Here is a 24,451-nt window from a genome sequence, read left to right as displayed (position 1 = left end):
ATCCCGATCGCGGGGCCCTCCCTGGCAGAGCTACAAAACGCTCTTACCTAACCAGACTGAGTCCCAGATCTCCGGTCACGCTGCACAATCAGAAGAAAACCTCTTTTCTGGAATCGCAGCGCCAAAGCGCGACGCAACTTTTTCTTTTCTTTTTTTTAACACTGTGAGGAAAGTTAGAGACAACAGCAACAGAGGCAAATTTCCAACTCCGGAGGATCAGTAGAGTGGGAAAGGCAGGGAAAAGACGAACCAATGTGCCTGCATCCACAAATGAGAGAGTAGAAAAAGACAGGGACAGTGCAAACCTATGTGTCTACATCCACATCGGGGGCCGGGTAAGGCAGGGAAAGGGCGAACCTATGTGCCTTTAAAGTGGGCACCACCAGCCACAACACCCCTGCTACAACTGGTCAAAGCACAGGAGCCACCCCAGGCAGATTTTTGAAGGAGCTGAATAAGCTGCGTCCACCCTGCTGGGGAGATAGAGAATACTGAAGAGGCAGATGGAGCTAGCTGGCCCATGAGGCACTATGGTTTTTCAGTGCTCTCTATCTCCCCCTGCTGGTTGATGGACTCAACCCATTCGTAATGGATTCATCTGCTTGATGACAAGGAATGTTTGATACATACATATATATGCATACACACAGAAACTTCACTCTTCTACACATGGTCATTGAACCAAAGTCTTGTGCAGAATTGTTAACTATGCACAGCACTTTGTCATCCATGTTAAGCATTTCTAAATTCAAAGACTGGGGGGAAAAAAAAAAAAGAAAGAAAGAAAGAAAAGAGGATTTAATACACTCAACCTTAATACACTCAACCTACTTTGTAATGCGGTCAATGTTCGCAATTTGTTTCTGGTTTCGGATAACTTCAATTGCTGTCCACAAGTACTGGATAACTTTTGTATCTGCCAGTCGTCTCTTTGTTAGACGTGCCATGACCCCAATTATTCTTCTACCTGCAAAAGAGCAAAAAATATTCAACAGCAAGCTAATGCACCATTATCCTGACAGACACGGAAGCCATGTGAAAAATTAATAACGCACTATGCATATTTTTAAAATAAACTGATTCATGCACATACAGTTAATTGATTTTTATGCTGTGTGAAAAGCAATGTTAAATTATAAATAAGAGGCATGATATGTTCTATTCAATACAAAAACATCAATTGTTAGTTTGGCTGGTGGACATGAGGATCGCCTGGTGACTTGCCTGCCTGGTGCGAAGGTGGTGGGTCTCACGCGTCACCTAGATAGAATTTTAGATAGTGCTGGGGAACAGCCGGCTGTCTTGGTACATGTGGGTACCAATGACAAAGGAAAATATGGGAGAGGGGTTCTGGAAGCCAAATTTAGGCTCTTAGGTAGAAAACTCAAATCCAGAACCTCTAGGGTAGCATTTTCTGAAGGACTACCCGTTCAATGAGCAGGGCCCAAGAGACAGGCAGAGCTCCGGAGACTCAATGCGTGGATGAGACGATGGTGCAGGGAGGAGGGTTTTAGATTTGTTAGGAACTAGGCAACGTTCTGGGGAAGAAGAAGCCTATTCCGAAAGGATGGACTCCACCTTAACCAGGGTGGGACCAAGCTGCTGGCATCGGCATTTAAAAAGAGCAGCTTTTAAACTAGAAACTGGGAGAAGGCCGACAGTCGCTCAAAAGAGCATGGTTCGGAATAAGGTATCCTTCAAAGATATCAACAAAACAGGGAAAATAGGATATCTCGATAGTGAGGTTGCAAAAGAGACCATAGATCAGGTGTCCTTAAATAAAAATCAGACATAAGATTGCAAATTAATACTGTCAAGTACTGAGCATGATGTAAATAGGAACAACAAACAGCTTGAAATGTCCATACCTGAATGCCAGAAGCCTAAAAAATACGATGACTATTATATCTAATGAACAATTAGATATAATAGGCATCTCTGAAACCTCGTGGAAGGAGGAAAACAAGTGGGACACTATCATACCGGGGTACAAATTATATCGTAGTGATAGGGTGGATCGAATTGGTGGAGGGGTAGCATTGTATGTTAAGGAGGACCTTGAATCAAATAGACTGAAAATTCCATCTGGCCAAGATGAACAGACAGATGTAGAAATGTTATCAGAAATTAGGGAGGCTAACAAACTAGGCAACACAATAATCATGGATATTGACTGGGTAAATGTAGCATCAGGGCATGGTAGGGAGGTAAAATTCCTTGACGAAATCAAGGACTGCTTTATGGAGCAGCTGATACAGGAGCCGACAACAGAAGGAAAAATTCTAGACCTAGTCCTTAGCGGAGCGCATGATCTGGTGGGGGACGTAATGGTGATGCTTGATAACCGTGACCACAATATGGTCAGATTTGATATTAGATTTGGAGTAAGTATAAACAGGAAATCCAATACGTTAGCGTTTAACTTTCAAAATGAAGACTATGATAAAATGAGAAGAACCATGAAAAAAAAAAATTTAGAGGAGCGGCTGCGAGGGTCAAAAATTTACATCAGTCACGGATGCTGTTCAAAAATACCATCCTGGAAGCACAGGCCGAATATATTCCGTATATTAAAAAAGGAGGTAGGAAGACCAAACGACAGCCGACATGATTAAAAAGTGAAGTAAAGGTTCTATTAGAGCTAAAAAAAACATCCTTCAGAAAATGGAAGAAGGAAACGACTGAAAATAATAAGAAACAGCATAAGGAATGTCAAGTTAAATGCAAAGCGCTGATAAGGAAGGCAAAGAGGGACTTTGAAAAAAAAGATTGCGTTGGAGGCAAAAAACACATAATAAAAATTTGTTTGGATATATTAAAAGCAAGACGCCGACAAAAGAATCGATTGGACCGTTAGATGACCGAGGGGCAAAAGGGGCAGCCAAGGAAGACAAAGCCGTAGCTGAGAGATTAAATGAATTCTTTGCTTTAGTCTTCACTGAGGAAGATTTGGGAGAGTTACTGGTGCCAGAAATGGTATTCAAAGCTGACTAATTGGAGAAAATGAATGAAATAGCTATAAACCTGGAGGATGTAATGCAGCAATTTGACAAATTGAAGAGTAACAAATCTCCTGGACCAGATGGTATTCAACCCCGAGTACTGATAGAATTGAAAAATGAACTTTCGGAACTGTTGCTAATAATATGTAATTTATATTTAAAATCAAACGTGGTATCGGAAGATTGGAGGGTGGCCAATGTAACGCCAATTTTTTTAAAAGGTTCCAGAATGGATCCGGGAAATTACAAACGGTGAGCCTGACGTCGGTGCCGGGCAAAATGGTAGAGACTATTATAAAGAACAAAATTACAAAGTATATTCAAAAGCATGGATTAATGAGACAAAACCAACATGGATTTAGTGAAGGGAAATCTTGCCTCACCAATCTATTACATTTCATTGAAGGGGTGAACAAACATGTGGATAAAAGTGAGCCGGTTGATATTACATCTGGATTTTCAAATGTTTGAAAAAGTACCTGATGAAAGACTCCAGAAGAAATTGGAGAGTCATGGGACAGGAGGTAGTGTCCAATTGTGGATTAAAAACTGGTTAAAAGATAGAAAACAGAGAGTAGGGTTAAATGGTCAGTATTCTCAATGGAGAAGGGTAGATAGCGGGGTGCTTGGACCGCTGCTTTTTAACATATTTACAAATGATCTAGAGATGGGAGTAACTAGTGAGGTAATTAAATTTGATGCAAAGTTATTCAAAGTTGTTAAATCGCAAGAGGATTGTGAAAAATTACAAGAGGACCTCATGAGACTGGGCGTCTAAATGGCAGATGACGTTTAATGTGAGCAAGTGTAAAGTGATGCACGTGGGAAAGATAAACCAGAATTATAGCTACGTAATGCAAGGTTCCACGTTAGGAGTCACTGACAAAGAAAGGGATCTCGGCGGTAGCATTGATGATACGTTGAAACTCTCTTCTCAGTGTGCTACGGCAGCTAAGAAAGCAAATAGAATGTTAGGTATTATTAGGAAAGGAAAGGAAAATAAAGACAAGGACGTTATAATGCCTTTGTATCGCTCCATGGTGCGACCGCATCTCAAATACTGTGTTCAATTCTGGTCACCACATCTCAAAAAAGATATAGTGGAATTAGAAAAGGTACAGACAAGGGCGACGAAAATGATAAAGGGGATGGGACGACTTCCCTATGAGGAAAGGCTGAAGCAGCTAGGGCTCTTCAGCTTGTAGAAAAGACGGCTGAGGGGAGATATGATAGAGGTCCATAAAATAATGAGTGGAGTGGAACGGGTAGATGTGAATCTTTTGTTTACTCTTTCCAAAAATACTAGGACTAGGGGGCATGCGATGAAGCTACAAAGTAGTAAATTTAAAACGAATATGAGAAAATATTTCTTCACTCAACATGTAATTAAACTCTGGAATTCGTTGCCAGAGAATGTGGTAAAGGAGTTTCGCCTAGTGGGGTTTTAAAAAGGTTTGGACGGCTTTCTAAAGGAAAAACCATAGACCATTATTAAAATGACTTGGGGAAAATCCACTGCTTATTTCTAGGATAAGCAGCATAAAATGTATTGAACTTTTTTTGGGATCTTGCCAGGTATTTGTGATCTGAAATGGCTACTGTTGGAAACAGGATGCTGGGCTTGATGGGACCTTTGGTGTGTCCCAGTGTGGCAATACTTATGTACGGTGAAAGAAGATATGAAAGAGAGAAATGCCATGCCATGGGACAGGTGGAGGAGGGTGGAGACTTTAATGATGTTAAAAACTGCAACATATTGAAGGTATATGTAGTAAAACATTTTAACATTTGAATTATGATAAACTGAAATTATACCAGGTAGTTTTGTATGGATCTTTTTGATTTTCAGTTATTAAAGGAAATATTATATCTTGCTTGATAATTTTCTTTCCTTTACTCGAGCTGTACCATCCTGAACAAGCGGGTATTATCCCTTCCTGCCAGCTGATGATGGTAGAAAAACTGATCTTTTCCAGTGACATCACCAATATATGGAGCACTAGTGAAAAAGCAGTGGAAGGTACCACAAAAGACACTCATGCCCCATCAACCACTACAGTTACAATGAATCTCATTTTATTTTTAAAGTTTGGAACATCAATGGAAAGAAAGAAAGAGAATGGAAAGAAAGAAAGAGATCCCTAAGAGTCCTTACCAGTGTAGTCTTCTAAGGGAGGGTCTCAGGATGGTACAGCCCGACTAAAGGAAAGGAAATTCAACAGGTAAGTCTAAATTTCACCTTCCCTAGCATCTGAGCTGTACCTTCCTGAACAAGCAGGATGTACCCAAGAAGACTCACTGGGCAGGGGAAGTCAAGGCTCTCTGCTAAAGTCCGAATGGGCTCTGGCTAACACATCCAGTCTGTAATGCTTCACAGAGGAATGAAGCAAAGACTACATCATTGCACAGCAGATATCTTCTGGAGAAACCACCTAGACCTCCGCTCAAGAGGTCACCTGTGACCAAGCTGAGAACTCTCAAGACAGCTGCTTATTCCTGTAAATATATGCAGCCTCAATGGCCACCTGATCCAATATGAAATGCAGGCTTTGGACGCCACCTAGCCCCCCCGAAAGCCATGGCAGAGAACAAAAAGATGCCCGAGAGCTGAAACTCATTCATCTCCCACAAGTACCGAGGCAGGACTCTGTAGATGTCCAGCTTGTGCAGCCTCCTGGCAGGAGAGTCTACTCTCCCATCCATGACAGATGGCAGACATACTTCCTGGTTCACAAGAAAGGTGATCAACTTGGAAAGAAAGGAAGGACCAGTATGAATAGACACAATCCTCCTCCGAGGAGATAAGGATCCCGATAAGACAGAGCCTGAAACTCTGACTCTCTCCTGGCTGATGAAACCATCACCAGAAAGTCTTCAGCGTGAGGTCCTTAAACAAAGCTGACCTCAGGGACTCAAGGGGGCTCCTGAGAGGACACTCAGCCCCAAATTCAAAATCCAAAATGGAAGAGAGGGATGGACAAGGGGATGCAAGTGAGAAACCCCCTTAAAACCTAAGTGCTGTCCCTATGAGCTGTGAGGGAAATCCCAGGAGGACCTTGGGAATCTGCACCTTCCAAGGAGACAGGAAATGCTAACTGCACAACCTCTCAAAGGTTTTCCAAAACTGGAGCTAGGCCAGGGGAGTGGAAGACTTCAGGGCCTTGAATAAGGTGGCAATCATTGTGGACAAAAGCTTTTCCTTGCCATTCACCACCCCTCAATGTCCAAACAGTAAACCAGAAGAGATTCAGATCCTCTATTTCTACTAGACCCTGCTTGAGCAAGCCACAACCTCCAACAACAGACGAACCAGATGCACATATCAGTCTCAATGACCGCTCTGTGGCAACCAGAAGGATCAGAAAGTGATGCCATGCTATCTTGCGCAGTACCCAGCCTATCCACAAGATCAAAGACTGGATGTCCCCGCCAGTCTAGGAGAAGCTGAAAGGTCACTGGCCCCAGCTCCCACTGTCACGTATACACAGCAGGAACCTGGGTTTGTGATCCCTTGGGCCACTGCCGAGGAGCAGCAGTGGTAGGAGAATTACCCCAACACCAGATAAGGCAGACCGGAACTGGAACACAGTGGACTGGAGTAAGGCTTCACCTATACTTGGCCACCTTTCACCAAGAGTTGAGCTCTGGGCTTCAGGCGGCCGGTAGGACTTGCAGGACAAGGCAGGACACAGCAGCAGGCTGACAAATAACAGGAACACTAGAAACACGCTGGGTTCCAGGAAAAACAGCAGGCAAACGAACAATCCAGAAACGAGCCGGGTCAGGGCAGGCTGTAGACAGAAGAATAGTCCAATAAACAATCCGGGTCTGGGCAGGCGGCAAGCAGAAGAATAGTCCAAAAAACAAGCAGAGTAAAAGTCACCAACACGAAAAGCATAAAAGCACTGCAACACTTCACACCAAAGGAACACCTCTGAAGAACACTGTTGCAAGGCAACTAAGAACCTTACCACGTGGTTAATAAAGGCAGGTCACAAGGGAGTTCACCAGGTATGGGTGCTGCTTGGTTCCAAAAAACTCCCAAAACAATCTGGAGAGCTGGAAGATCCAGACCGGACCAGCATATCTTCTGGAACACGGGAAACGGTAAACCATCACTTTGCAGCATTCCCCAGGTCTAAACCCCGGGGACTGAGGTGACTGCGAGCCAGGGACCGGGACACAACCGTGACAGTATCCCTCCCTTAAGGCCTCCCCGGGCTTCTCGGGAGGTCTGGGTTTCCCTGAATCTTCTGGGTGAAATCGGCTGGCACGATAAGGGAGTCTTCCAATGTCCCTATCCTTAGGCGCCGGCCGGGAGCTGGCCAGTTGAGGGCGAGACTGGGCTTTGTTTACCAAGCGGTGTTGAGTGCCTGACACTGGAGTGGAGCTACAAGCCATGGTTTGCTGCGAACTATTCTTTTGATTCTTAGATATCCAGTACTCCGGATTGTCCTGAAGCTTAGGTCCTGGGGTTGACTTCTTACGTAAAGTGCGGGATCCCTGGCCCCAAGGAGGCGTCTCAGCAGTCCTGTTGGCCAGATCTGGAGACCTGGGCCCGTTACCGGATTCCACTTGGCGCTGGCTGATCGGGGGTAAGGCACATGCACAGGTCATCCCCCTTGTAAAAGTCTTAGAGTCCTGAGAGTCACTGATGTCCGTCTATGCATCTGAATCCTGGTCCAACTGTTCGCCGACCACACTATCGGTGTCAGGGATGAAACAAAGTTTTCGGCACGACTCGCCCCAGTCCACGATCTCACCTTTACCCCAGTCTAGGACCGGGTTGTGTCTCTGTAGCCAGGGAAGACCTAAAACGATGGGTTGTACTGCTGAAGGAAGGACATATAGAGAGATATCCTCCCGGTGATCGCCAATCTGTAGGCCCACAGGCACCGTTTGAGTATTTACATAGCCTTGGATACTACCATACACCGAAAAAAGCGGGATGGTCTTAGGTAGTTCTTGTGTAGGAATGTTCAGTTGCTGGACTAGAGATGCGGTTATAAAGCTTCCACCTGCCCCAGAATCCAAAAAGACCTCAGTATGCTCCTGTTTATGACCTAGGTCAAGAACCGCTGGCATGAGAAACTGAGTTCGCAGGTTAGAGGATTGGCTTACTACAGTTCCTGCAGTTAATCCTGGCCCTAAAGAGCCGGGTTTCTGTGGGCAGTTGACCGCGTAGTGTCCCGTCTCACCATAGTACAAGCAGAGGTTGAGGGTCCAACGTCGCTGTCTTTCTTGACTTGTGAGAGGGGTATGACCTAATTGCATGGGTTCTGCCGGTCTCCCGTGTACGAGGAGCCGGTGGTAGCCCTTGTTGACTCGGCGTCTTCATACCTATCCTTTCAATGGAACGCCGTTCTTTGCCCCGCTCCTGAAATCGAATATCAATCCTAGTACACAGTTTAATCAGGTCATCCAGCCTGGTGGGAAGTTCGCGTCCGGCCAGCTCATCCTTAATCTGCGGTGCCAGCCCCTGCCAGAAGGTTGCGAGCAGACTTTCATTATTCCAGTCCAATTCAGAGGCCAAGGTGCGGAACCTAATCGCATAGTCCCCTAAGGTCTGGGTTCCCTGTTTGAGTCTCAGGAGTGCAGAAGTAGCTGAAGTAACCTTCCCTGGTTCTTCAAACACTCGTTTGAAGTGCTCCACGAAGCCACGGAAATCCTGAAGTACCGGGTTTAAGATGAACGGACTACATCCAGATGAGTGCCAAAGTAGGAATGTTCTACTCGTCTCCAATAGCAGACTAAGGCAGCCACTTGTACTCATAAGGAGTTTTAGGCCAGTCTCTTTTCGAAGCCATCCAATAAAAAGGCCAAAATATGGGACAAAAGACTTAAAAAGATGAGTGTCCTCTCCAAACACCAGGCCATGAATACCCTCCAGAATCGAGCATACGAACAACGGATATGGAGCGCTTCCGTGCCTGCAACAAGGTGCAGATTATATCTTCCACATATACCTTTATTCCTTACCTGAGACTGTTCAAGAGCCAAGCCATAAGACCAAACTGAGACAGATTGTTCATAGGAAATGGACCCTGCGAGAGAAGGTCCAAGAGCAGTGGAAAGCAAAACAGCTTGTCCACAAGGAGCTGTATGAGATCTGCGTACCATGGCCTGCGTGGCCAGTCTGGGGCTATCACCTGACCCGGGTAGAGAAAGATCCTGTGAAGGATCCTGCCAATCATCGACCAAGGGGGAAGATGTACAGCAGGTCCAATTCCAGTCAATGAAGGAATGCATGATCCCTTCAGATCCTAACTCCCTTATTCTGTTGAAGAACCAAGGCACCTTTGCATTGTGATGCAAGGACATGAGATCTAAAGTTAGAGTACCCCTTCAGTCAACAAAGAGTTGAAAACACCTTCAGAGACTGTGTTCATTTCCCGGGGTCTAGAGAGATTCTACTCAGGAAGTCTGCTTGGACGTTTAGCACTCCAGCGATGTGATGTGAGCTGCCGAGAGAATGAGAACATGGTGCTCTGCCCAATGAAGCAGAAGACATGCTTCTGTCACCAGCTTAATAGTGTGTCTCCTCTTGTCTACTGATGTAAGACACCGTCATCACGTTGTCCAACAGATCTCAGACCAGGTGCCCCTGGAGAACATCCTGAAAGGCCTGCACATCCTTCAGCTATGAATTCCAGCCAATTGATCGACCATCACGGTTCCACCTCCGACCAGAGGCCCAAAACATAGCAACTTTAAAAAAGTGATTCAGAATTCTTTTTTTTTTTTTTTTAAGTTGAGGATGCTAAGCAGATTAGTGGTTTCAATTACTGTAAAGTGAAGACACTTACAGGTAGCAGGTATTCTCCGAGGACAACAGGCTGATTGTTCTCACATGTGGGTCGACGTCTGCATCGGCCCAGGAATCGGCATTTTGCAAGCAAAATAAAAACAAAGTTTTGCCAGAGTATTCTGGCGCAGCGCGCCTGCGCGGACTGATTTCCCGCCAGTCGCATGAGCACGTCCCGTCAATTAGACCAAAAAGCATATAAAGAAATAAAGAACTCCTCCAAAGGGGAGGAGGGCGGGTTTGTGAGAACAATCAGCCTGCTGTCCTCTGAGAATACCTGCTACAGGTAAGTATCTTCACTTTCTCCGAGGACAAGCAGGATGCTTGTTCTCACATGTGGGGTATCCCTAGCAAACAGGATCACTCAAAACAATGGTCAATTGGGCCTCGCAACGGCGAGGACAGAACATAGATTGACCTGAAACCATGAACAACTGAGAGTGCAGCCTGGAACAGAACAAAAATGGGTCTGGGGGGGTGGAGTTGGATTCTAAAACCCGAACAATTCTGCAGCACTGACTGCCCAAACCGACTGTCACGTAGGGTATCCTGCTGAAGGCAGTAGTGAGATGTGAATGTGTGGACTGATGACCTCGCTGTAGCCTTGCAAATCTCCTCAATGGAGGCTGACTTTAAGTGAGCCAATGACGCAGCCATGGCTCTAACATTGTGAGCCGTGACATGGCCCTCCAGAGTCAGCCCAGCTTCGATGTAAGTGAAGGAAATGCAATCTGCTAGCCAATTGGAGATTGTGCATTTTCCAATGGAGCCTCCCCTCCTGTTAGGATCAAAAAAACAAACAACTGGGCAGACTGTCTGAAGAGCTTCGTCCACACCACATAAAAGGTCAATGCTCTCTTGCAGTCCAAGGTGTGCAAGATGCTCTCACCAGGGTGGGCATGAGGTCAGGGAAATAATGTTGGCAAGACAATTGACTGGTTCAGATGGAACTCCGACACCACCTTCAGCAGGAACTTAGGGTGTGTGCAAAGGACTACTGTGTTGTGATGAAACTTTGTATAAGGTACATGCACTACTAAGGCCTGAAGCTCACTGACCCTACGAGCTGAAGTAACAGCCACCAAGAAAATGACCTTCCAGGTCAAGTACTTCAGATGGCAGGAATTCAGCGGCTCAAAAGGAGCCCTCATCAGCTGGGTGAGAACGACGTTGAGATCCCATGACACTGGTGGAGGTTTGACAGGGGGCTTTGACAAAAGCAAACCTCTCATGAAGCAAACTACTAAAGACTGTCCAGAGATAGGCTTACCCTCTACACAGTGATGATAAGCATTAATCGCACTAAAGTGAACTCTTACGGAGTTGGTCTTGGGACCAGACTCTGAAAAGTGTAGACGGTATTCAAGCAGGGTCCGTTGTAGGACAAGAAAAAGGATCTAGGGCCTTGCTGTCACACCAGACAGCAAACCTCCTCCATTTGAAAGAGTAACACTTTTTCATGGAATCTTTCCTGGAAGCAAGTAAGACTCGGGAGACACCCTCTGAAAGACCTAAAGAGGCAATTTCTAAGCTCTCAACATCCAGGCTGTGAAAGCCAGAGACTGGAGGTTAGGATGTAGAAGCGACCCCTCGTTCTGGGTGATGAGGGTCTGAAAACAGTCATTTCTATAGCATTACCAGACATATGCAGCACTTTTCACATTATATGCAAGCACTTTTTCTGTCCCTAGAGAGCTCACAATCTAAGTTTTTGTACCTGGGGCAATGGGCCATCATAGGATTGGCAGCTGTGGCAGACAGAGGTAGGGAGAAGAAATGTTCAATACCTCCAGTGCCTTAGTTATAAAAGCAGGCAGGTCCTCCTTACCAAACATCCTGACAGCTGTAGGATCATCGGTCTCGTCCAGGAGGCAACTCCCCCTCCTCCAACCCCTCAGGCAGCAAGGACTGCAGGGAAGCAGCAGACACCCCTTCCTCCAAGGGACCTGGGGAAGGAGGAGAAGTGGGAGCCATCTCCATGCCTCCGCTTGGCAGACTGCAATACCAGGAAAACTGGATACCTGGCTGAAGCTCCCTGCAGCTTGAGCCCACTTAAGCAAAAAGGCTTGATGGAGGAGAAACACAAATTCAGGAGAAAATGGCTCCTAAGTACTCACATTTGCAGTGGCTGCAGAGAATTGAAGACTCGAATCTCCCGTGAGGGAAACCCGAGAAGGAACTGGCAAAGATGAAGCCTCTGCCTTGCAGGAATCAAAAAAATGGCCGCTGGGGCTATAAAACGAAATGGAGGAAATTTTTCTCCACTCAACGTGTAGTTGGACTCTGGAATTCGTTGCCGGAAAAGTGGTTAAGGTGGTTAACTTAGCAGACTTCACAAAAGGGTTGGACGGCTTCCTGGAGGAAAAGGCATAGAATGTTATTGAATGGACATGGGAATAATCCACTATCTCTGGGATGGGCGGGACAAATTGCTTGTTCTTTTGGCCGCTGTCGGTGACAGGGTACTGGGCTCGATGGACCCTTGGTCTGTCCCAGCATGGCGATGCTTATGTACTTATGATGCAGAAAACACTGCAGCAGCCTCATGAGGAGCCAGAACCGAGCCAAGATGTATGCGGGAATCGACGGAGCCCATCATAACCACAACTGAAAACAGCTTCAGAACTAATCCCAGCTGTGCCCAGACGTTCCTGAAGCACTGCATACACTGAGAACTGCGTAACACAAACACTGCCAGCAAGAAAATGAAAGTAAAATAAAACTGCAACTAAAACCCAATGGCAATAAAAAATTCAAATGGTGTATTCACCCCAGTGAAATCCCATGCCTGAAACTCACAGCTGTGCTGCCTGAGGAAAATTCTGGATTTTGACCAACACCCCCCCCCCCCCCCCCTCCAATATGAAAGCCTCCAAATTCACACTTTTTTTCCTTCTCGTTTTTAAACTGTGAGGAAAGAGAGGTCCACAGCTGCAAGGGGGAGGGGGAGAACTGGCACCACCAGGTGTACCCCCAAAAGCCACCAGCGCAAGCCTAAATACCCCAGGCTCAACTGAACTAGTGAACCAGGAAAGAAGCCACTGCCGGAAAAATCCAGAAGCTGCTGAGAAACCATCTATCCGCCTGCTGAGATAGAAGAAAATACTGTCTAACAAGGCTGCTCACTGTCCTACATCAGAGTTCAGTATTCTCCTCTATTTCTACCTGCTGGTAGATGGTCATAACCAAGGAGGTTTAATAGACAGGAGACCAAGTGACATCAAAATGTTGAAGCCAATTAGGTCACTCTAAGTTTCCCCTGCCTCGCGCAGCCATCATCCCCATACACTCAAAAGAAACAAAGTAAACCTATGAGCTGCTGCATCCAAGTTGTTCTTTATTGCTGGTAGCATTTTTATTAATCTCACTATATTTTCAAACATGCTGGCTTGTGCAATATACAGATCTGTACATCTGCTGTCTGGAATTTTGGAAGACAGAAATAAGGAAATAAAAATACATTTTGGATGTACTCAGTAGAAGTTGTTTACTTTTGCAATGTGATGGATGCCTGTTCTGGTGTTTGCATGTGATAATCTTTGAATAACTGCCTCTTCTAATGGCTATGGATTTCTGAACATGTGGTATCGCTAATGGACAAACTTTTAAATGTCCAGTTGGGTATATATGCAAATCTCAACTTTGTTAAATGTTTCAGACATATCCATCTATTTGTTCCCATGATATAACTGAATTCAATTATTGTCTCACTATATTTTCAAATGTAAGCCACACTGAACCCAACTTTGCTTGGGATGTGAGATATAAATGTAAAAATAAAAAACAAAATCCTTTATCCTCCACCTTTTAAGACACTGCCTACCTGCTGGATAGCGATGGCACAAGGAAAGCAAGTTTGGTCCAGTGAAGACTAACTCAAAATAACCTGTTCCTTAGCTAGGTCCTAGTATTACCATATTGAAAATGCGACCATACCATGCCTCTGTGGTTATGCTCCACTAATAAGTTAAAAGATTAACTGGATTTCTTGAAAGGATTATATAAATTTTGGATGCATGACTAGGGACACAAACAGAATTATTTATTCAATATCACAATTCATGTACAGCCACAAAACAACCTTTTAGGGTGGATAGTGTTCACAATGAGCTCCTTTTATTATTGGCCAGATAGAGATAAGAGTTTTTAGTTTTGGCACAGTATAAGTTATCACAAGAACAAAATATAAGAAAACCAACGGGCTGCATTAGGGGCTTATAGCCCATTTATGTTTAAACTAAAGAGATCTGCATGAAACAAAATATTTATAGGACGTAGGACGGAAGGAGCCCTCCTTCTTGGGGTCCAAGAGCCTCTGTAAGGTGTACTATACTGTACCGTTCCTGCTTTGAGGCAAGAACGACAGGGAGCTCCTACAGGGATCAGAGAAGAGACACTTGCCCCTTCATTGGGAGGGATGGGAAGGGGAGCGGAAAGGGGTGCTTGAGTCCCGACCTCCCCTAAGGAAACCTTGAAAGGACTGAGTTCTCTGGAAAAACCTGGACCTCTGAACCCGAGCTTCCCGGCCGGTGCAAAACCTACGGAAATCCCTCGACCATCCACGGCCAAACAAGGCACCCCGACAAGTCGGGCGAGGCCTATCCTCTGGCAGATGAGGAACCTTCGTATCACCCAAAGTACGCACCAATTTATCCAAATCTTTCCCAAACAACAGAGAACCCCAGAAGGGAAACTTGCTCAACTTAGATTTGGAGGCCGCATCCGCCGACCAACCCCGCAACCATAGGGAGCAGCAGGCCGCAACCCCCAAAGCTAAGGACTTGGAGGATGCTCTCAGGAGATCGTACAAGGCATCTGACAAAAATGCAGACCCCATCTCAATCTTGGCTACCTCTACATCGCTAGAAGACAGATTGTCCGAGGACCTATCTAGCACTCTCTCCGCCCAGCGGAAGCAGGCCCTGGCTACCAATGACCCGCAGATGGCAACTTGAACCACCAGAGAGGAGAGATCAAAACTGTTCTTCAGGAGAGCATCCAACCTCCGGTCCTGAACATCCCTGAGGGCAGTACCACCGTTCACCAGAACCGTATTACGCTTGGTAACCACAGAGACTACCGCGTCGACCACTGGGACCTTCAGAAGGGCCCTATCTGACTCTGGCACCAGGTAAAGGCGGGTCATCGATCAGGCTGGATGAAAGGAGGAGTCAAGAACATCCCACCGAGTCTGAATGATATCCCAAATGTCCCGATGCATGGGAAAAGTTCTCCTCGAAGACCTGGTACCTTTGACCAAGAGGGCCATAAGTACATAAGTATTGCCATACTGGGAAAGACCAAAGGTCCATCAAGTCCAGCATCCTGTTTCCAACAGTGGCCAATCCAGATCACAAACACCTGGCAAGATCCCCAAAAAGTACAAAACATTTTATACTGCTTATCCCAAAAATAGTGGATTTTCTCCAAGTCCATTTAATAACGGTCTATGGACTCTTCCTTTAGGAAGCTGTCCAAACCTTTTTAAAACTCCGCTAAGCTAACCGCCTTTACCACATTCTCTGGCAACGAATTCCAGAGTTTAATTATACGTTGAGTGAAGAAAAATTTTCTCAGATTCATTTTAAATTTACTACATTGTAGCTTGATCGCATGCCCCCTAGTCCTAGTATTTTTGGAAAGCGTGAACAGACGCTTCATATCTACCTGTTCAACTCCACTCATTATTTTATAGACCTCTATCATATCTCCCCTCAGCTACCTTTCGGACTTCTGAAGCCGGGGTCTGGTCCTCTTCAAAATGGAGCATGGATGAGATTAAGGAGATGAGTTCCTGAAGGTGCTCCTTATGAAAAATCCAGACCACCAAAGGATCTTCTCCTGGAGGCAAGGTAGCTGTCGTGGGATCGGAAGGTAGCTGGTCTTCCCAAAACTGTTCCTCTAATCCTTCCTCCTCTCCCAGAAAAGGGTCCAGATCCGAAACCGGATCCTCTTCCAGGGGGAGCAAGGGGTCTGGAGACTCCACTATCCCTGCGACTCCCATCCCTGCCTTTTTCATGAGAAAAGCCTGGTACATCTGGAGGACAAACTCAGGGGGAAAACCTTCCCCCTGAGGCCCTCCAGACACTCTCAGGCTGAACTGAAGGCTGTGCAGCAGATGGGAGCTCACAGACGCCAAAGTTGCAGGCAAGATGGCCGACTTCCCTGTCACACCAGCCAGCTCCACGGATGAACGGGAGGATACTGAGACAGGTGCAGCGTGCGAAGCCTTTGGGGGAAGGGGTGGCTCTGGTACAGCAATCGCGGTGCAACACTTACACACCCTGAGCAAACCTACTCCCCTGCGGTGGCACACAGCACAACACTTTACTTCTCTGCAATAGCATCGCTCGCTCCGCACTCCTGTGGGAAAATTAGGTTCTTACCTTGGTAATTTTCTTTCATTTAGTCATAGCAGATGAATCCATTACGCATGGGTTGTGTCCACCTACCAGCAGGGGGAGATAGAGAGCACTGAAAACCATAGTGCCTCTTGGCCAGCTAGCTCCATCTGCCTCTCAGTATTTGAAGCTTCCAAAGCAGTGTTACACCGCAAAGTAGAATAACATCAACTTTCCTCACAGCGAACGAACGCCCCAGAACAGGAGCAGTAATTCAAAGGAGGGACGAACTCAACCTCCTGTAACAAAACAGAAATCCTGAAGACTGTTTTCCAACTTCTCCCAATGAGGGAACATATCTACAGTAAAAAACTGAACCCAAAACAGCATTAATCAATCAATCAATCAGGGCGGGCGCATGGATTCATCTGCTATGACTAAAGGAAAGAAAATGACCAAGGTAAGAACCTAATTTTCCCTTCCTTGTCATCAAGCAGATGAATCCATTACGAATGGGATGTATCAAAGCAATCCCTAGATAGGGTGGGAACAGGCCACACCACGCGCCAGCACTTGTGCTCCAAAATGTGCATCCCTCCTGGCAGCCACATCCAGCCTTTAATGTCGGGCAAATGAGAGCTTAGACGCCCATGTCACTGCACTGCATATCTCTTGAAGAGAGAGTGCTCCAGTTTCAGCCCAAGAAGAGGAAATCGCTCTTGTGGAATGTGCCTTAAAGGTTTCAGGCGGAGGACGGCCAGACAGCAGATATGCTGAAAAAGGGAAAATTAGGTTCTTACCTTGGCATTTTTCTTTCCTTTAGTCATAGCAGATGAATCCATTACGAATGGGTTGTGTCCATCAACCAGCAGGGGCAGATAGAGAGCACTGAAAAACTATAGTGCCTCATGGCCAGCTAGCTCCATCTGCCTCTTCAGTATTTGAAGTTTAGAACGCAGTATTACACCGCAAAGTAGCATTACATGAACTTTCCTCACAGCGGATGAACCCCCCAGAACAGAAGAAATAACACAAAGGAGGGACAAACTCAACCTCCTATAACAGAACAGAAATCCTGAAGACTGCTTTCCAACTTCTCCCAATGAGGGAACATATCTACAGGAAAAACTGAACATAAAACAACATCAATGAATCACTGAGGGAGAGCTCATGGATTCATCTGCTATGACTCAACAAGAGAAAATTACCAAGGTAAGAACCTAATTTTCCCTTCCTTGTCATCAAGCAGATGAATCCATTACGAATGGGATGTATCAAAGCAATCCCTAGATAGGGTGGGAACAAGCCACAACACGCGCCAGCAGTTGTGCTCGAAAATACACGTCACTCCCGGCAGACACATCCAGCCTGTAATGTCGGGCAAAAGAGAGCTTAGAAGCTCATGTCGCTGCACTGCATATCTCTTGAAGAGAGAGTGCTCCAGTTTCAGCCCAAGAAGAGGAAATCGCTCTTGTGGAATGTGCCTTAAAGGGTTCAGCCGGAGGCCGGCCAGACAGCAGATAGGCTAAAAAAAAATAGCTTCCTTGAGCCAACGGGCTATAGTGGCTTTAGACGCTGGAGACCCTCTACGCGGACCTGACAACAAAACAAAAAAGGATCAGAGGTCCTAAAAGCATTTGACATGCGCAGATACTGCAACAGAGCCCTTCGCATATCTAGGAGGTGAAATTGCATAAAGGCTTCCGGAAACTCCTCTCTGGAAAAGGAAGGCAGGAAAATAGGCTGGTTTAGATGAAACGCTGAAACCACCTTAGGCAGGAAGGAAGGCACCGTACGTACCATAACTCCGGACTCTGAGAATTGCAGAAAAGGGTCTCGACAGGACAGTGCCTGGAGCTCAGACACCCATTTCGCCGAAGTAATGGCCACTAAAAAGACCGTCTTTAGGGTCACATCCTTCTCTGAAGCTCGCCTTAGCGGCTCGAAGGGTGAACACTGAAGGGTCTTTAAAACTAACCCCAGGTTCCGGCCAGACACGGAGCCCGCACAGGAGGACGGAGCCGAAGCACCCCTCTAAGAAACCGTGCCACATCTGGATAAGCAGCCAGAGAAAGGCCAGCGACCTTCCCTCAAAAACATGCTAAGGCTGCCACTTGAACAAGCAGGGAATTATAGGCAAGGCCTTTTTGTAAAAAGTCCTGCAAAAAGTCAAGTATCAGCGAGACAGAAGCCCGCATGGGTGTAATCGCTTTAGAAGCACACCAAGCCTCAAACTGGTGCCAAATCCGAGCATAGGCAACGGAAGTGGAACGCTTGCGGGTCTGAAGGAGAGTGGAGATGACCTTGTTGGAATAGCCCTTGTCTCTCAATTGCGCCCTCTCAATAGCCATGCCGTAAGACCAAAGCGGCTGGCGTCCTCCATGGTTACCGGCCCCTGTGACAACAGGTTCGGTACCAGAGGCAAAGGAAGGGGAGCCACCACCAGCATCCACTGGAGGTCCGCATACCACGGCCGCATGGGCCAATCCGGGGCAATGAGAACCACCTCTCCTTGATGTAGCCGAATGCGCAGGAGTACTTGCCCTATCAAGGGCCACGGAGGGAACACATACAGGAGGCCCTGAGGCCAGGGTTGAGCCAAGGCATCCAACCCAGCCAAGCGAGGATCTCTCCGTCTGCTGTAAAAGCACAGGACTTTGGTATTTGTGCTTGACGCCATAAGATCCGCTACAGGCGTCCCCTATTTGGCACAGATCTGAAGGAACACTTCGTCTGCCAGTTCCCACTCCGCTGGGTCGATTTGATGCCTGCTCAGATCATCGGCTTGCACGTTGCTCTGACCTGCAATGTGAGCTGCTGACAGAAACTGCAGATGTAGCTCGGCCCAGTGGCATATCTGAGCGGCATCTGCGGCCAGTGCTTGACACTGAGTGCCACCTTGTCGATTTACGTAGGCCACTGCTGTCGTGTTGTCCGACAAATCTCTTGACAGCCAATCCTTCCAGGGTCAATTGAAAGGCCAGAAGCGCCTGAAATATCGCTTTCAACTCCAAGCGATTGATGGAACACGCCGACTCCTCGGGTGTCCAGAGACCCTGGGCATGCCTTCCCTGGCAATGTGCACCCCAGCCCTTCAGGCTGGCATCTGTTACCACCAGGCACCAATCGGGGAGTGCTAGCGGCATTCCTCGCCGCAGCATGCTGTCTGAGAGCCACCACTCCATACTGAACCAGGCCGCTGGGAGCCACGTGAGTCTGCGCGGCTAATCCTGAGATATTGGAGACCATCGATGAAGCAGGGAACACTGCAGAGGTCTCAGGTGCGCTCTCGCCCATGGCGCCACTTCCAAGGTGGCCGTCATCGATTCCAACAGCTGTCCCAAGCTTGCGGGCGAGGCATCCTCAGGAGCAGACGGACCTGGTTCTGAAGCTTGCACCGCCTTTGCTCGGGTAGAAAGACAAACCCCGAGGCTGTGTCGAACCGGACCCCCAAATATTCTAGAGATTGAGAAGGGGTCAGGTGACTTTTGGGTATATTGACGACCCAGCCTAGAGATTGAAGTACTGAGACCATTCTGGCTGTTCCATGATGACTCTCTTCTGCAGAGTCCGCTCTGATGAGCCAGTCGTCTAGGTACGGGTGAACCCGGATACCCTCTCGCCTGAGAAAGGCAGCTGCTACCACCATCACCTTGAAAAAGGTTCGGGGAGCTGTGGCGAGCCCAAAAGGCAAGGCCCAAAACTGGAAATGTTTTCCCAACACCGCAAACCGGAGAAACCACTGGTGCTGGGGCCAAATAGTAATGTGCAAATAGGCTTCTTTCAGGTCCAGAGACGTGAGAAACTCTCCTGACTGTACCACGGCAATGACGGAGCGCAGGGTTTCCATGCGAAAATGCACACACTTAATGATTTGTTGATTTCCTTTAAGTCGAGTATGGGCCGAAAAGACCCTCCTTTTCGCGGCACCACAAAGTAAATGGAGTAACGACCGTAGCCAAGCTCGGCGGGAGGCACAGGGACCACCGCCCCGCGGTGCAACAAGCCTTGCAAGGTCTCCTCTACCGCCGCACGTTTGACAGCAGAGCCGCATTGGGACTCCACAAACACGTCTCTCACCGGGCATTGAATTCTAATCTGTAGCCATCTCTGATCAGGTCCAAAACCCACTGATCTGAGGTAATCTTGACCCATTCCTCAAGAAAGAGGGAAAGACGTCCTTCAACTACAGGAATCGAGGAGTGGGCCAGCGCACCATCATTAAGAGGGTCGCCCATGAACTCCAGGCTTTGAGCCGGCTGCTGCGGAACATTTGTCTGAGCGAAAGGAGTTCCTCTGCTGAAAGCGGGCACGTGAAGTAAACCCAGCAGAACGCCCCGGGCGGTACCTTCTAGCTTCACGGAAGCGAGGTCTGGAAAAGGAGAGAACCGCCTGACCCTTGGAAGAAGGCCGCGGCCTAGCCTCAGGTTTAGCATCCCCCAGGCCCTTGACAATTTTCTCCAACTCCTCACCAAATAGGAGAAGGCCCTGGAAAGGCAACTTCACCAACCTTTGCTTAGAGGCCATGTCAGCCGCCCAATGCCGTAGCCATAGGAGGCGGCGAGCGGCCACCGCCACAGCCATCTGTTTAGCCAAAGCTCTGACCAGATCATAAAGGGCATCAGGCAAAAATGACAAGGCCGACTCCATCCGCGGTGCCACCTCCGCAAGGGGCTCCGCTCCATCTCCGGGTTGTTCCACTGCCTGTTGCAACCAAGCGAGGTAGGCTCGAGCAGCATTAACAACTGCACACAGATGCCCGTAGGCTAGGCCTGAAATCTCAAAGGACCGCTTTATTGCTGATTCCAGACGTCGGTCCTGCATGTCCTTCAGAGCGACCCCTCCCTCTACTGGGAGGGTAGTCTTCTTTGTCACAGCCGTGACTAGGGCATCCACTTTAGGCACAGCCAAACGTGCCAAGTGCTCCTCACTGAGAGGGTATAAGTGCCCCATTGCCCTGGCAACTTTCAAAGGCCCCTCAGGGTCAGCCCATTGAGCCGAAATAAGCTCTTGGATGGAGTCATGCAAAGGAAAGGCTCGAGCAGGCTTCTTAGTACTTGCCATCCTCGGATTACCAGAGGAGGCTTCGCCCATCACAGGATCTTAAATAGAGAGGGCCTGCAAGGCATCAGAAATAAGCGCTGGCAGCTCCTCGTGGTGGAAAATCCTAACCGCAGTGGGATCATCTGGATCCAGTGGCAATCCTACACCTTCCTCTGGCTCTTCGGACCATGAAGGCCTGCCAGACCCCTCAGAATCAAATTCAAGCAGGAAATAGCAATAGGCAAAAACAGGGGGGGGGGGGGGGGGTGCCACTTTCTGAAGGGGAATTTACCCTTCTGCACTTGTCTTGCGGCCAACTGTCTGGGGAAAAAATGCCTGACGGTAATCCCGGGCCACTCTCCACCGGAGGGGAACCAGGTAGCAACACAGAGTCAGACATCTGCGGCAGAGCTCTTTTTGACATGAACGCTTTATGTAAAAGCAACACAAACCAAGGGGAGAAAAGCTCACCCTGGCCTCCCGGTTCCAATCCGGGGTAAGCAGCCCCTCTGGTAGCCTCCATCCAAGGCTCCCCTCCGGGCTCAGACCCCTCCGCACCTGCGGGGGCCAAGCCATGCGGCGCATCCAAAATGGCACCCGCTGCCAGCTCCGAGCGGGAAGAAACATCGCTCGCCATGCTCGGGTCGGCCCTGACGTCTGAAGAGCATGATTTACAAAGCCCTGCTGCGGATCTGCGCTTGCCACAACGTGAACAGCACTTAACAACCTCTGCAGCCATCGCCGAAAACGGCGGAAAATGGCGGATTCGCGCCAAAAACATCCCGATCACGGGCCCTGCCCGGAGGAGCTACAAGACTCTCTTACCTCACCAGACCGAGTTCCAGAGCTCTGGTCACGCTGCACAGACAGAAGGAAGCGTTTTAAGGACTGTACTATCTTGGAAGAACTGCAGTACCTAAATCTTACTTATATACATTCTCCCACCCTTTCTCTTAAGTTTCCAAGTTTATTTAGAATTTATTACCCCGCCCTTTGGCAGCCTTCAGGGCGGTTTACAATCTCAAAGATAAATAAATAAAATAACATAATACAAACAAACAGAATTTGAGGGGGTAGAACTACAATTTGATTACTACATTTTGAGTACTCTCTCTGCTGTACTTCCAACACTATCTAGCACATACAGCCAGTCAGTCAGTAATAAAGCAAATCAAACTCCAGCTCCATATGATAGCATACTAGGTTATTTATTTATTTTTATTTGTTGCATTTGTATCCCACATTTTCCCACCTTTTTGCAGGCTCAATGTGGCTTACATATTGCCGTTAACGACGTTAGCCGATTCCGATCTGAACAGATACATGGTACGAATGACTACAAGTGATGTTGTGATAGATAAGGTACATGTAAGGTAGGTGTAGATTGGGGGAGCTTAGAAAGGGAGGGAGGAGGAAGGGTCAGGTAATGTCCTTTACATTCTTTGGTTGCATTGTGTCACATGTGTCCATGTTTTTTTATGTTGGTTCGGTGGGGTATGCTCTTCCGAAAAGGACCGATTTTAGTGATTTCTGGAAATTAAGGTGGTCTGGCATAGTTTTTACTGTTTTTGGCAGTGCATTCCATAGTTGTGCGCTTAAGTAGGAAAAGCTGGATGCATAGGTGGATTTATATTTGAGTCCTTTGTTGCTTGGGTAGCGGAGGTTTAGGTATGATCGTGTAGATTTAGTGGTATTTCTGGTTGGCAGGTCAATGAGGTCTGTCATGTATCCAGGTGCCTCGCCGTAAATGATTTTATTAACAGTCATGCAGATTTTGAACGTGATTCGTTCTTTGATTGGTGGCCAATGCAGTTTTTCTCTGAGTGGTTTGGCGCTGTCAAAATGCATTTTTCCAAATATAAGTCTGGCTGCTGTGTTTTGGGCGGTTTGAAGTATTTTTTATGATTTGATCTTTGCATCCCGCATAGATTCCATTACAGTAGTCTGCATGGCTTAGTACCATTGTTTGTATCAGGTTTCAAAATATTTCCGTCGGGAAGAATGGTTTCACGCATTTGAGTTTCCATATTGAGAAAAGCATTTTCTTTATGGTAGATTTCGCTTGGGTCTCAAGTGAGAGGTTACAATCAATTGTTACTCCGAGAATTTTCAGGCTGTCTGATATAGGGAGGGTGTATCCTGGGGTGTTGATGCTTATGGGTTTGCGTGTAATGTATTGTGATGAGATGTGACAGTGTGTTTTTTCTGTATTAAGTTTTAGTTGGAATGCGTTAGCCCATGAGTTCATGGTGTTTAAGCTGAGTTTGATTTTGTTGGTGATTTCTGCCAAGTCATGTTTGAAGGGAATATATAATGTAACGTCATCAGCGTAGATAAATGGGTTAAGGCCTTGGGTGGATAAGGTCTTGGCTAGTGGTGTCATCATGAGGTTGAAAAGGATCGGTGATAGTGGTGATCCCTGCGGCACTCTGCAGTCTGGTTTCCATGGTGATATGTTTGATTTTGATTTCACTTGATATGTTCTTGTGGTTAGAAAGCCCTTGATCCAGTTGAGAGTGTTTTTATTTATTTATTTATTGTTTGCATTTGTATCCCACATTTTCCCACCTCTTTGCGGGCTCAGTGTGGCTTACAATAAGATAAGAATAATGAAAATACATTTGTTACAACTTGGTTATGGGTTATATTGTACAAGTTATGCGAGATAATCGAATTATCATTAGGAATATCACAATGGGACGTCAACATGAAGCTTAAGGGCAGTGTTAAGACACAAAGGCATATGGTGTACATATTTCTATGAGTCAGTGTATGAGTAGTGTTGAATTATGGGGGATGGGAGATTATAAGTGGATGTATGATGTATTGATGCACCGATTCCGAAGTATTCTAGAACTCTTAGTAGTATGTTGTGGTTGACCATGTCGAATGCACTTGACATGTCAAATTGGAGGAGGAGAATGCTTTTGCCTATTGCTATTTCCTGCTTGAATTTGGGTAGGAGAATAAGTAGTACTGTTTCAGTACTGTGTAGGGGTCAAAATCCTGATTGTGACTCATGTAGTATAGTAAATTTGTTTATGTAGTCGTTGAGTTGCTTGGTCACCAGACCTTCCATTAGTCTGACTACCAAAGGGATAGATGCTACTGGGCGGTAATTGGTAATGTTGTCTGTTTGTTTCTTGGTGTCTTTTGGAATTGGGGTGAGCAGGATGTTGCCTTTTTCTTTGGGGTAGGTACCTTGCTGTAGCATGAAGTTTAAGTGGGATGTGAGATCTGTTATGAAGCGATGGGGGGCA

General features: G+C 46.9%; 1 protein-coding gene and 1 long non-coding RNA gene across 2 annotated transcripts in view; one reads left to right on the top strand and one right to left on the bottom strand.

Annotated features, from left to right (window-relative positions):
- ZMYND11 (zinc finger MYND-type containing 11) overlaps positions 1-24,451 on the bottom strand; it is a 300,714-nt gene that overhangs the window by 236,622 nt on the left and 39,641 nt on the right. Inside the window, exon 2 of the mRNA XM_030198790.1 lies at positions 832-967. Coding sequence (XP_030054650.1) covers positions 832-947 — 116 coding nt within the window. The 5' untranslated portion in view covers positions 948-967. The remainder of the gene's footprint in view (positions 1-831; positions 968-24,451) is intronic.
- On the top strand, positions 49-22,562 carry LOC115467103. Its single transcript, XR_003941645.1, has 4 exons — positions 49-60; positions 1,124-1,127; positions 8,531-8,536; positions 22,454-22,562. It is a non-coding gene; the product is annotated as an uncharacterized LOC115467103 (long non-coding RNA).

The sequence above is a fragment of the Microcaecilia unicolor genome, chromosome 1, assembly GCF_901765095.1.
Source record: "Microcaecilia unicolor chromosome 1, aMicUni1.1, whole genome shotgun sequence".
NCBI lineage: Eukaryota > Metazoa > Chordata > Amphibia > Gymnophiona > Siphonopidae > Microcaecilia > Microcaecilia unicolor.
The sequence above is the reverse complement of the archived record's forward strand: the minus strand, read 5'-3'. Positions and strand labels throughout refer to the sequence as shown.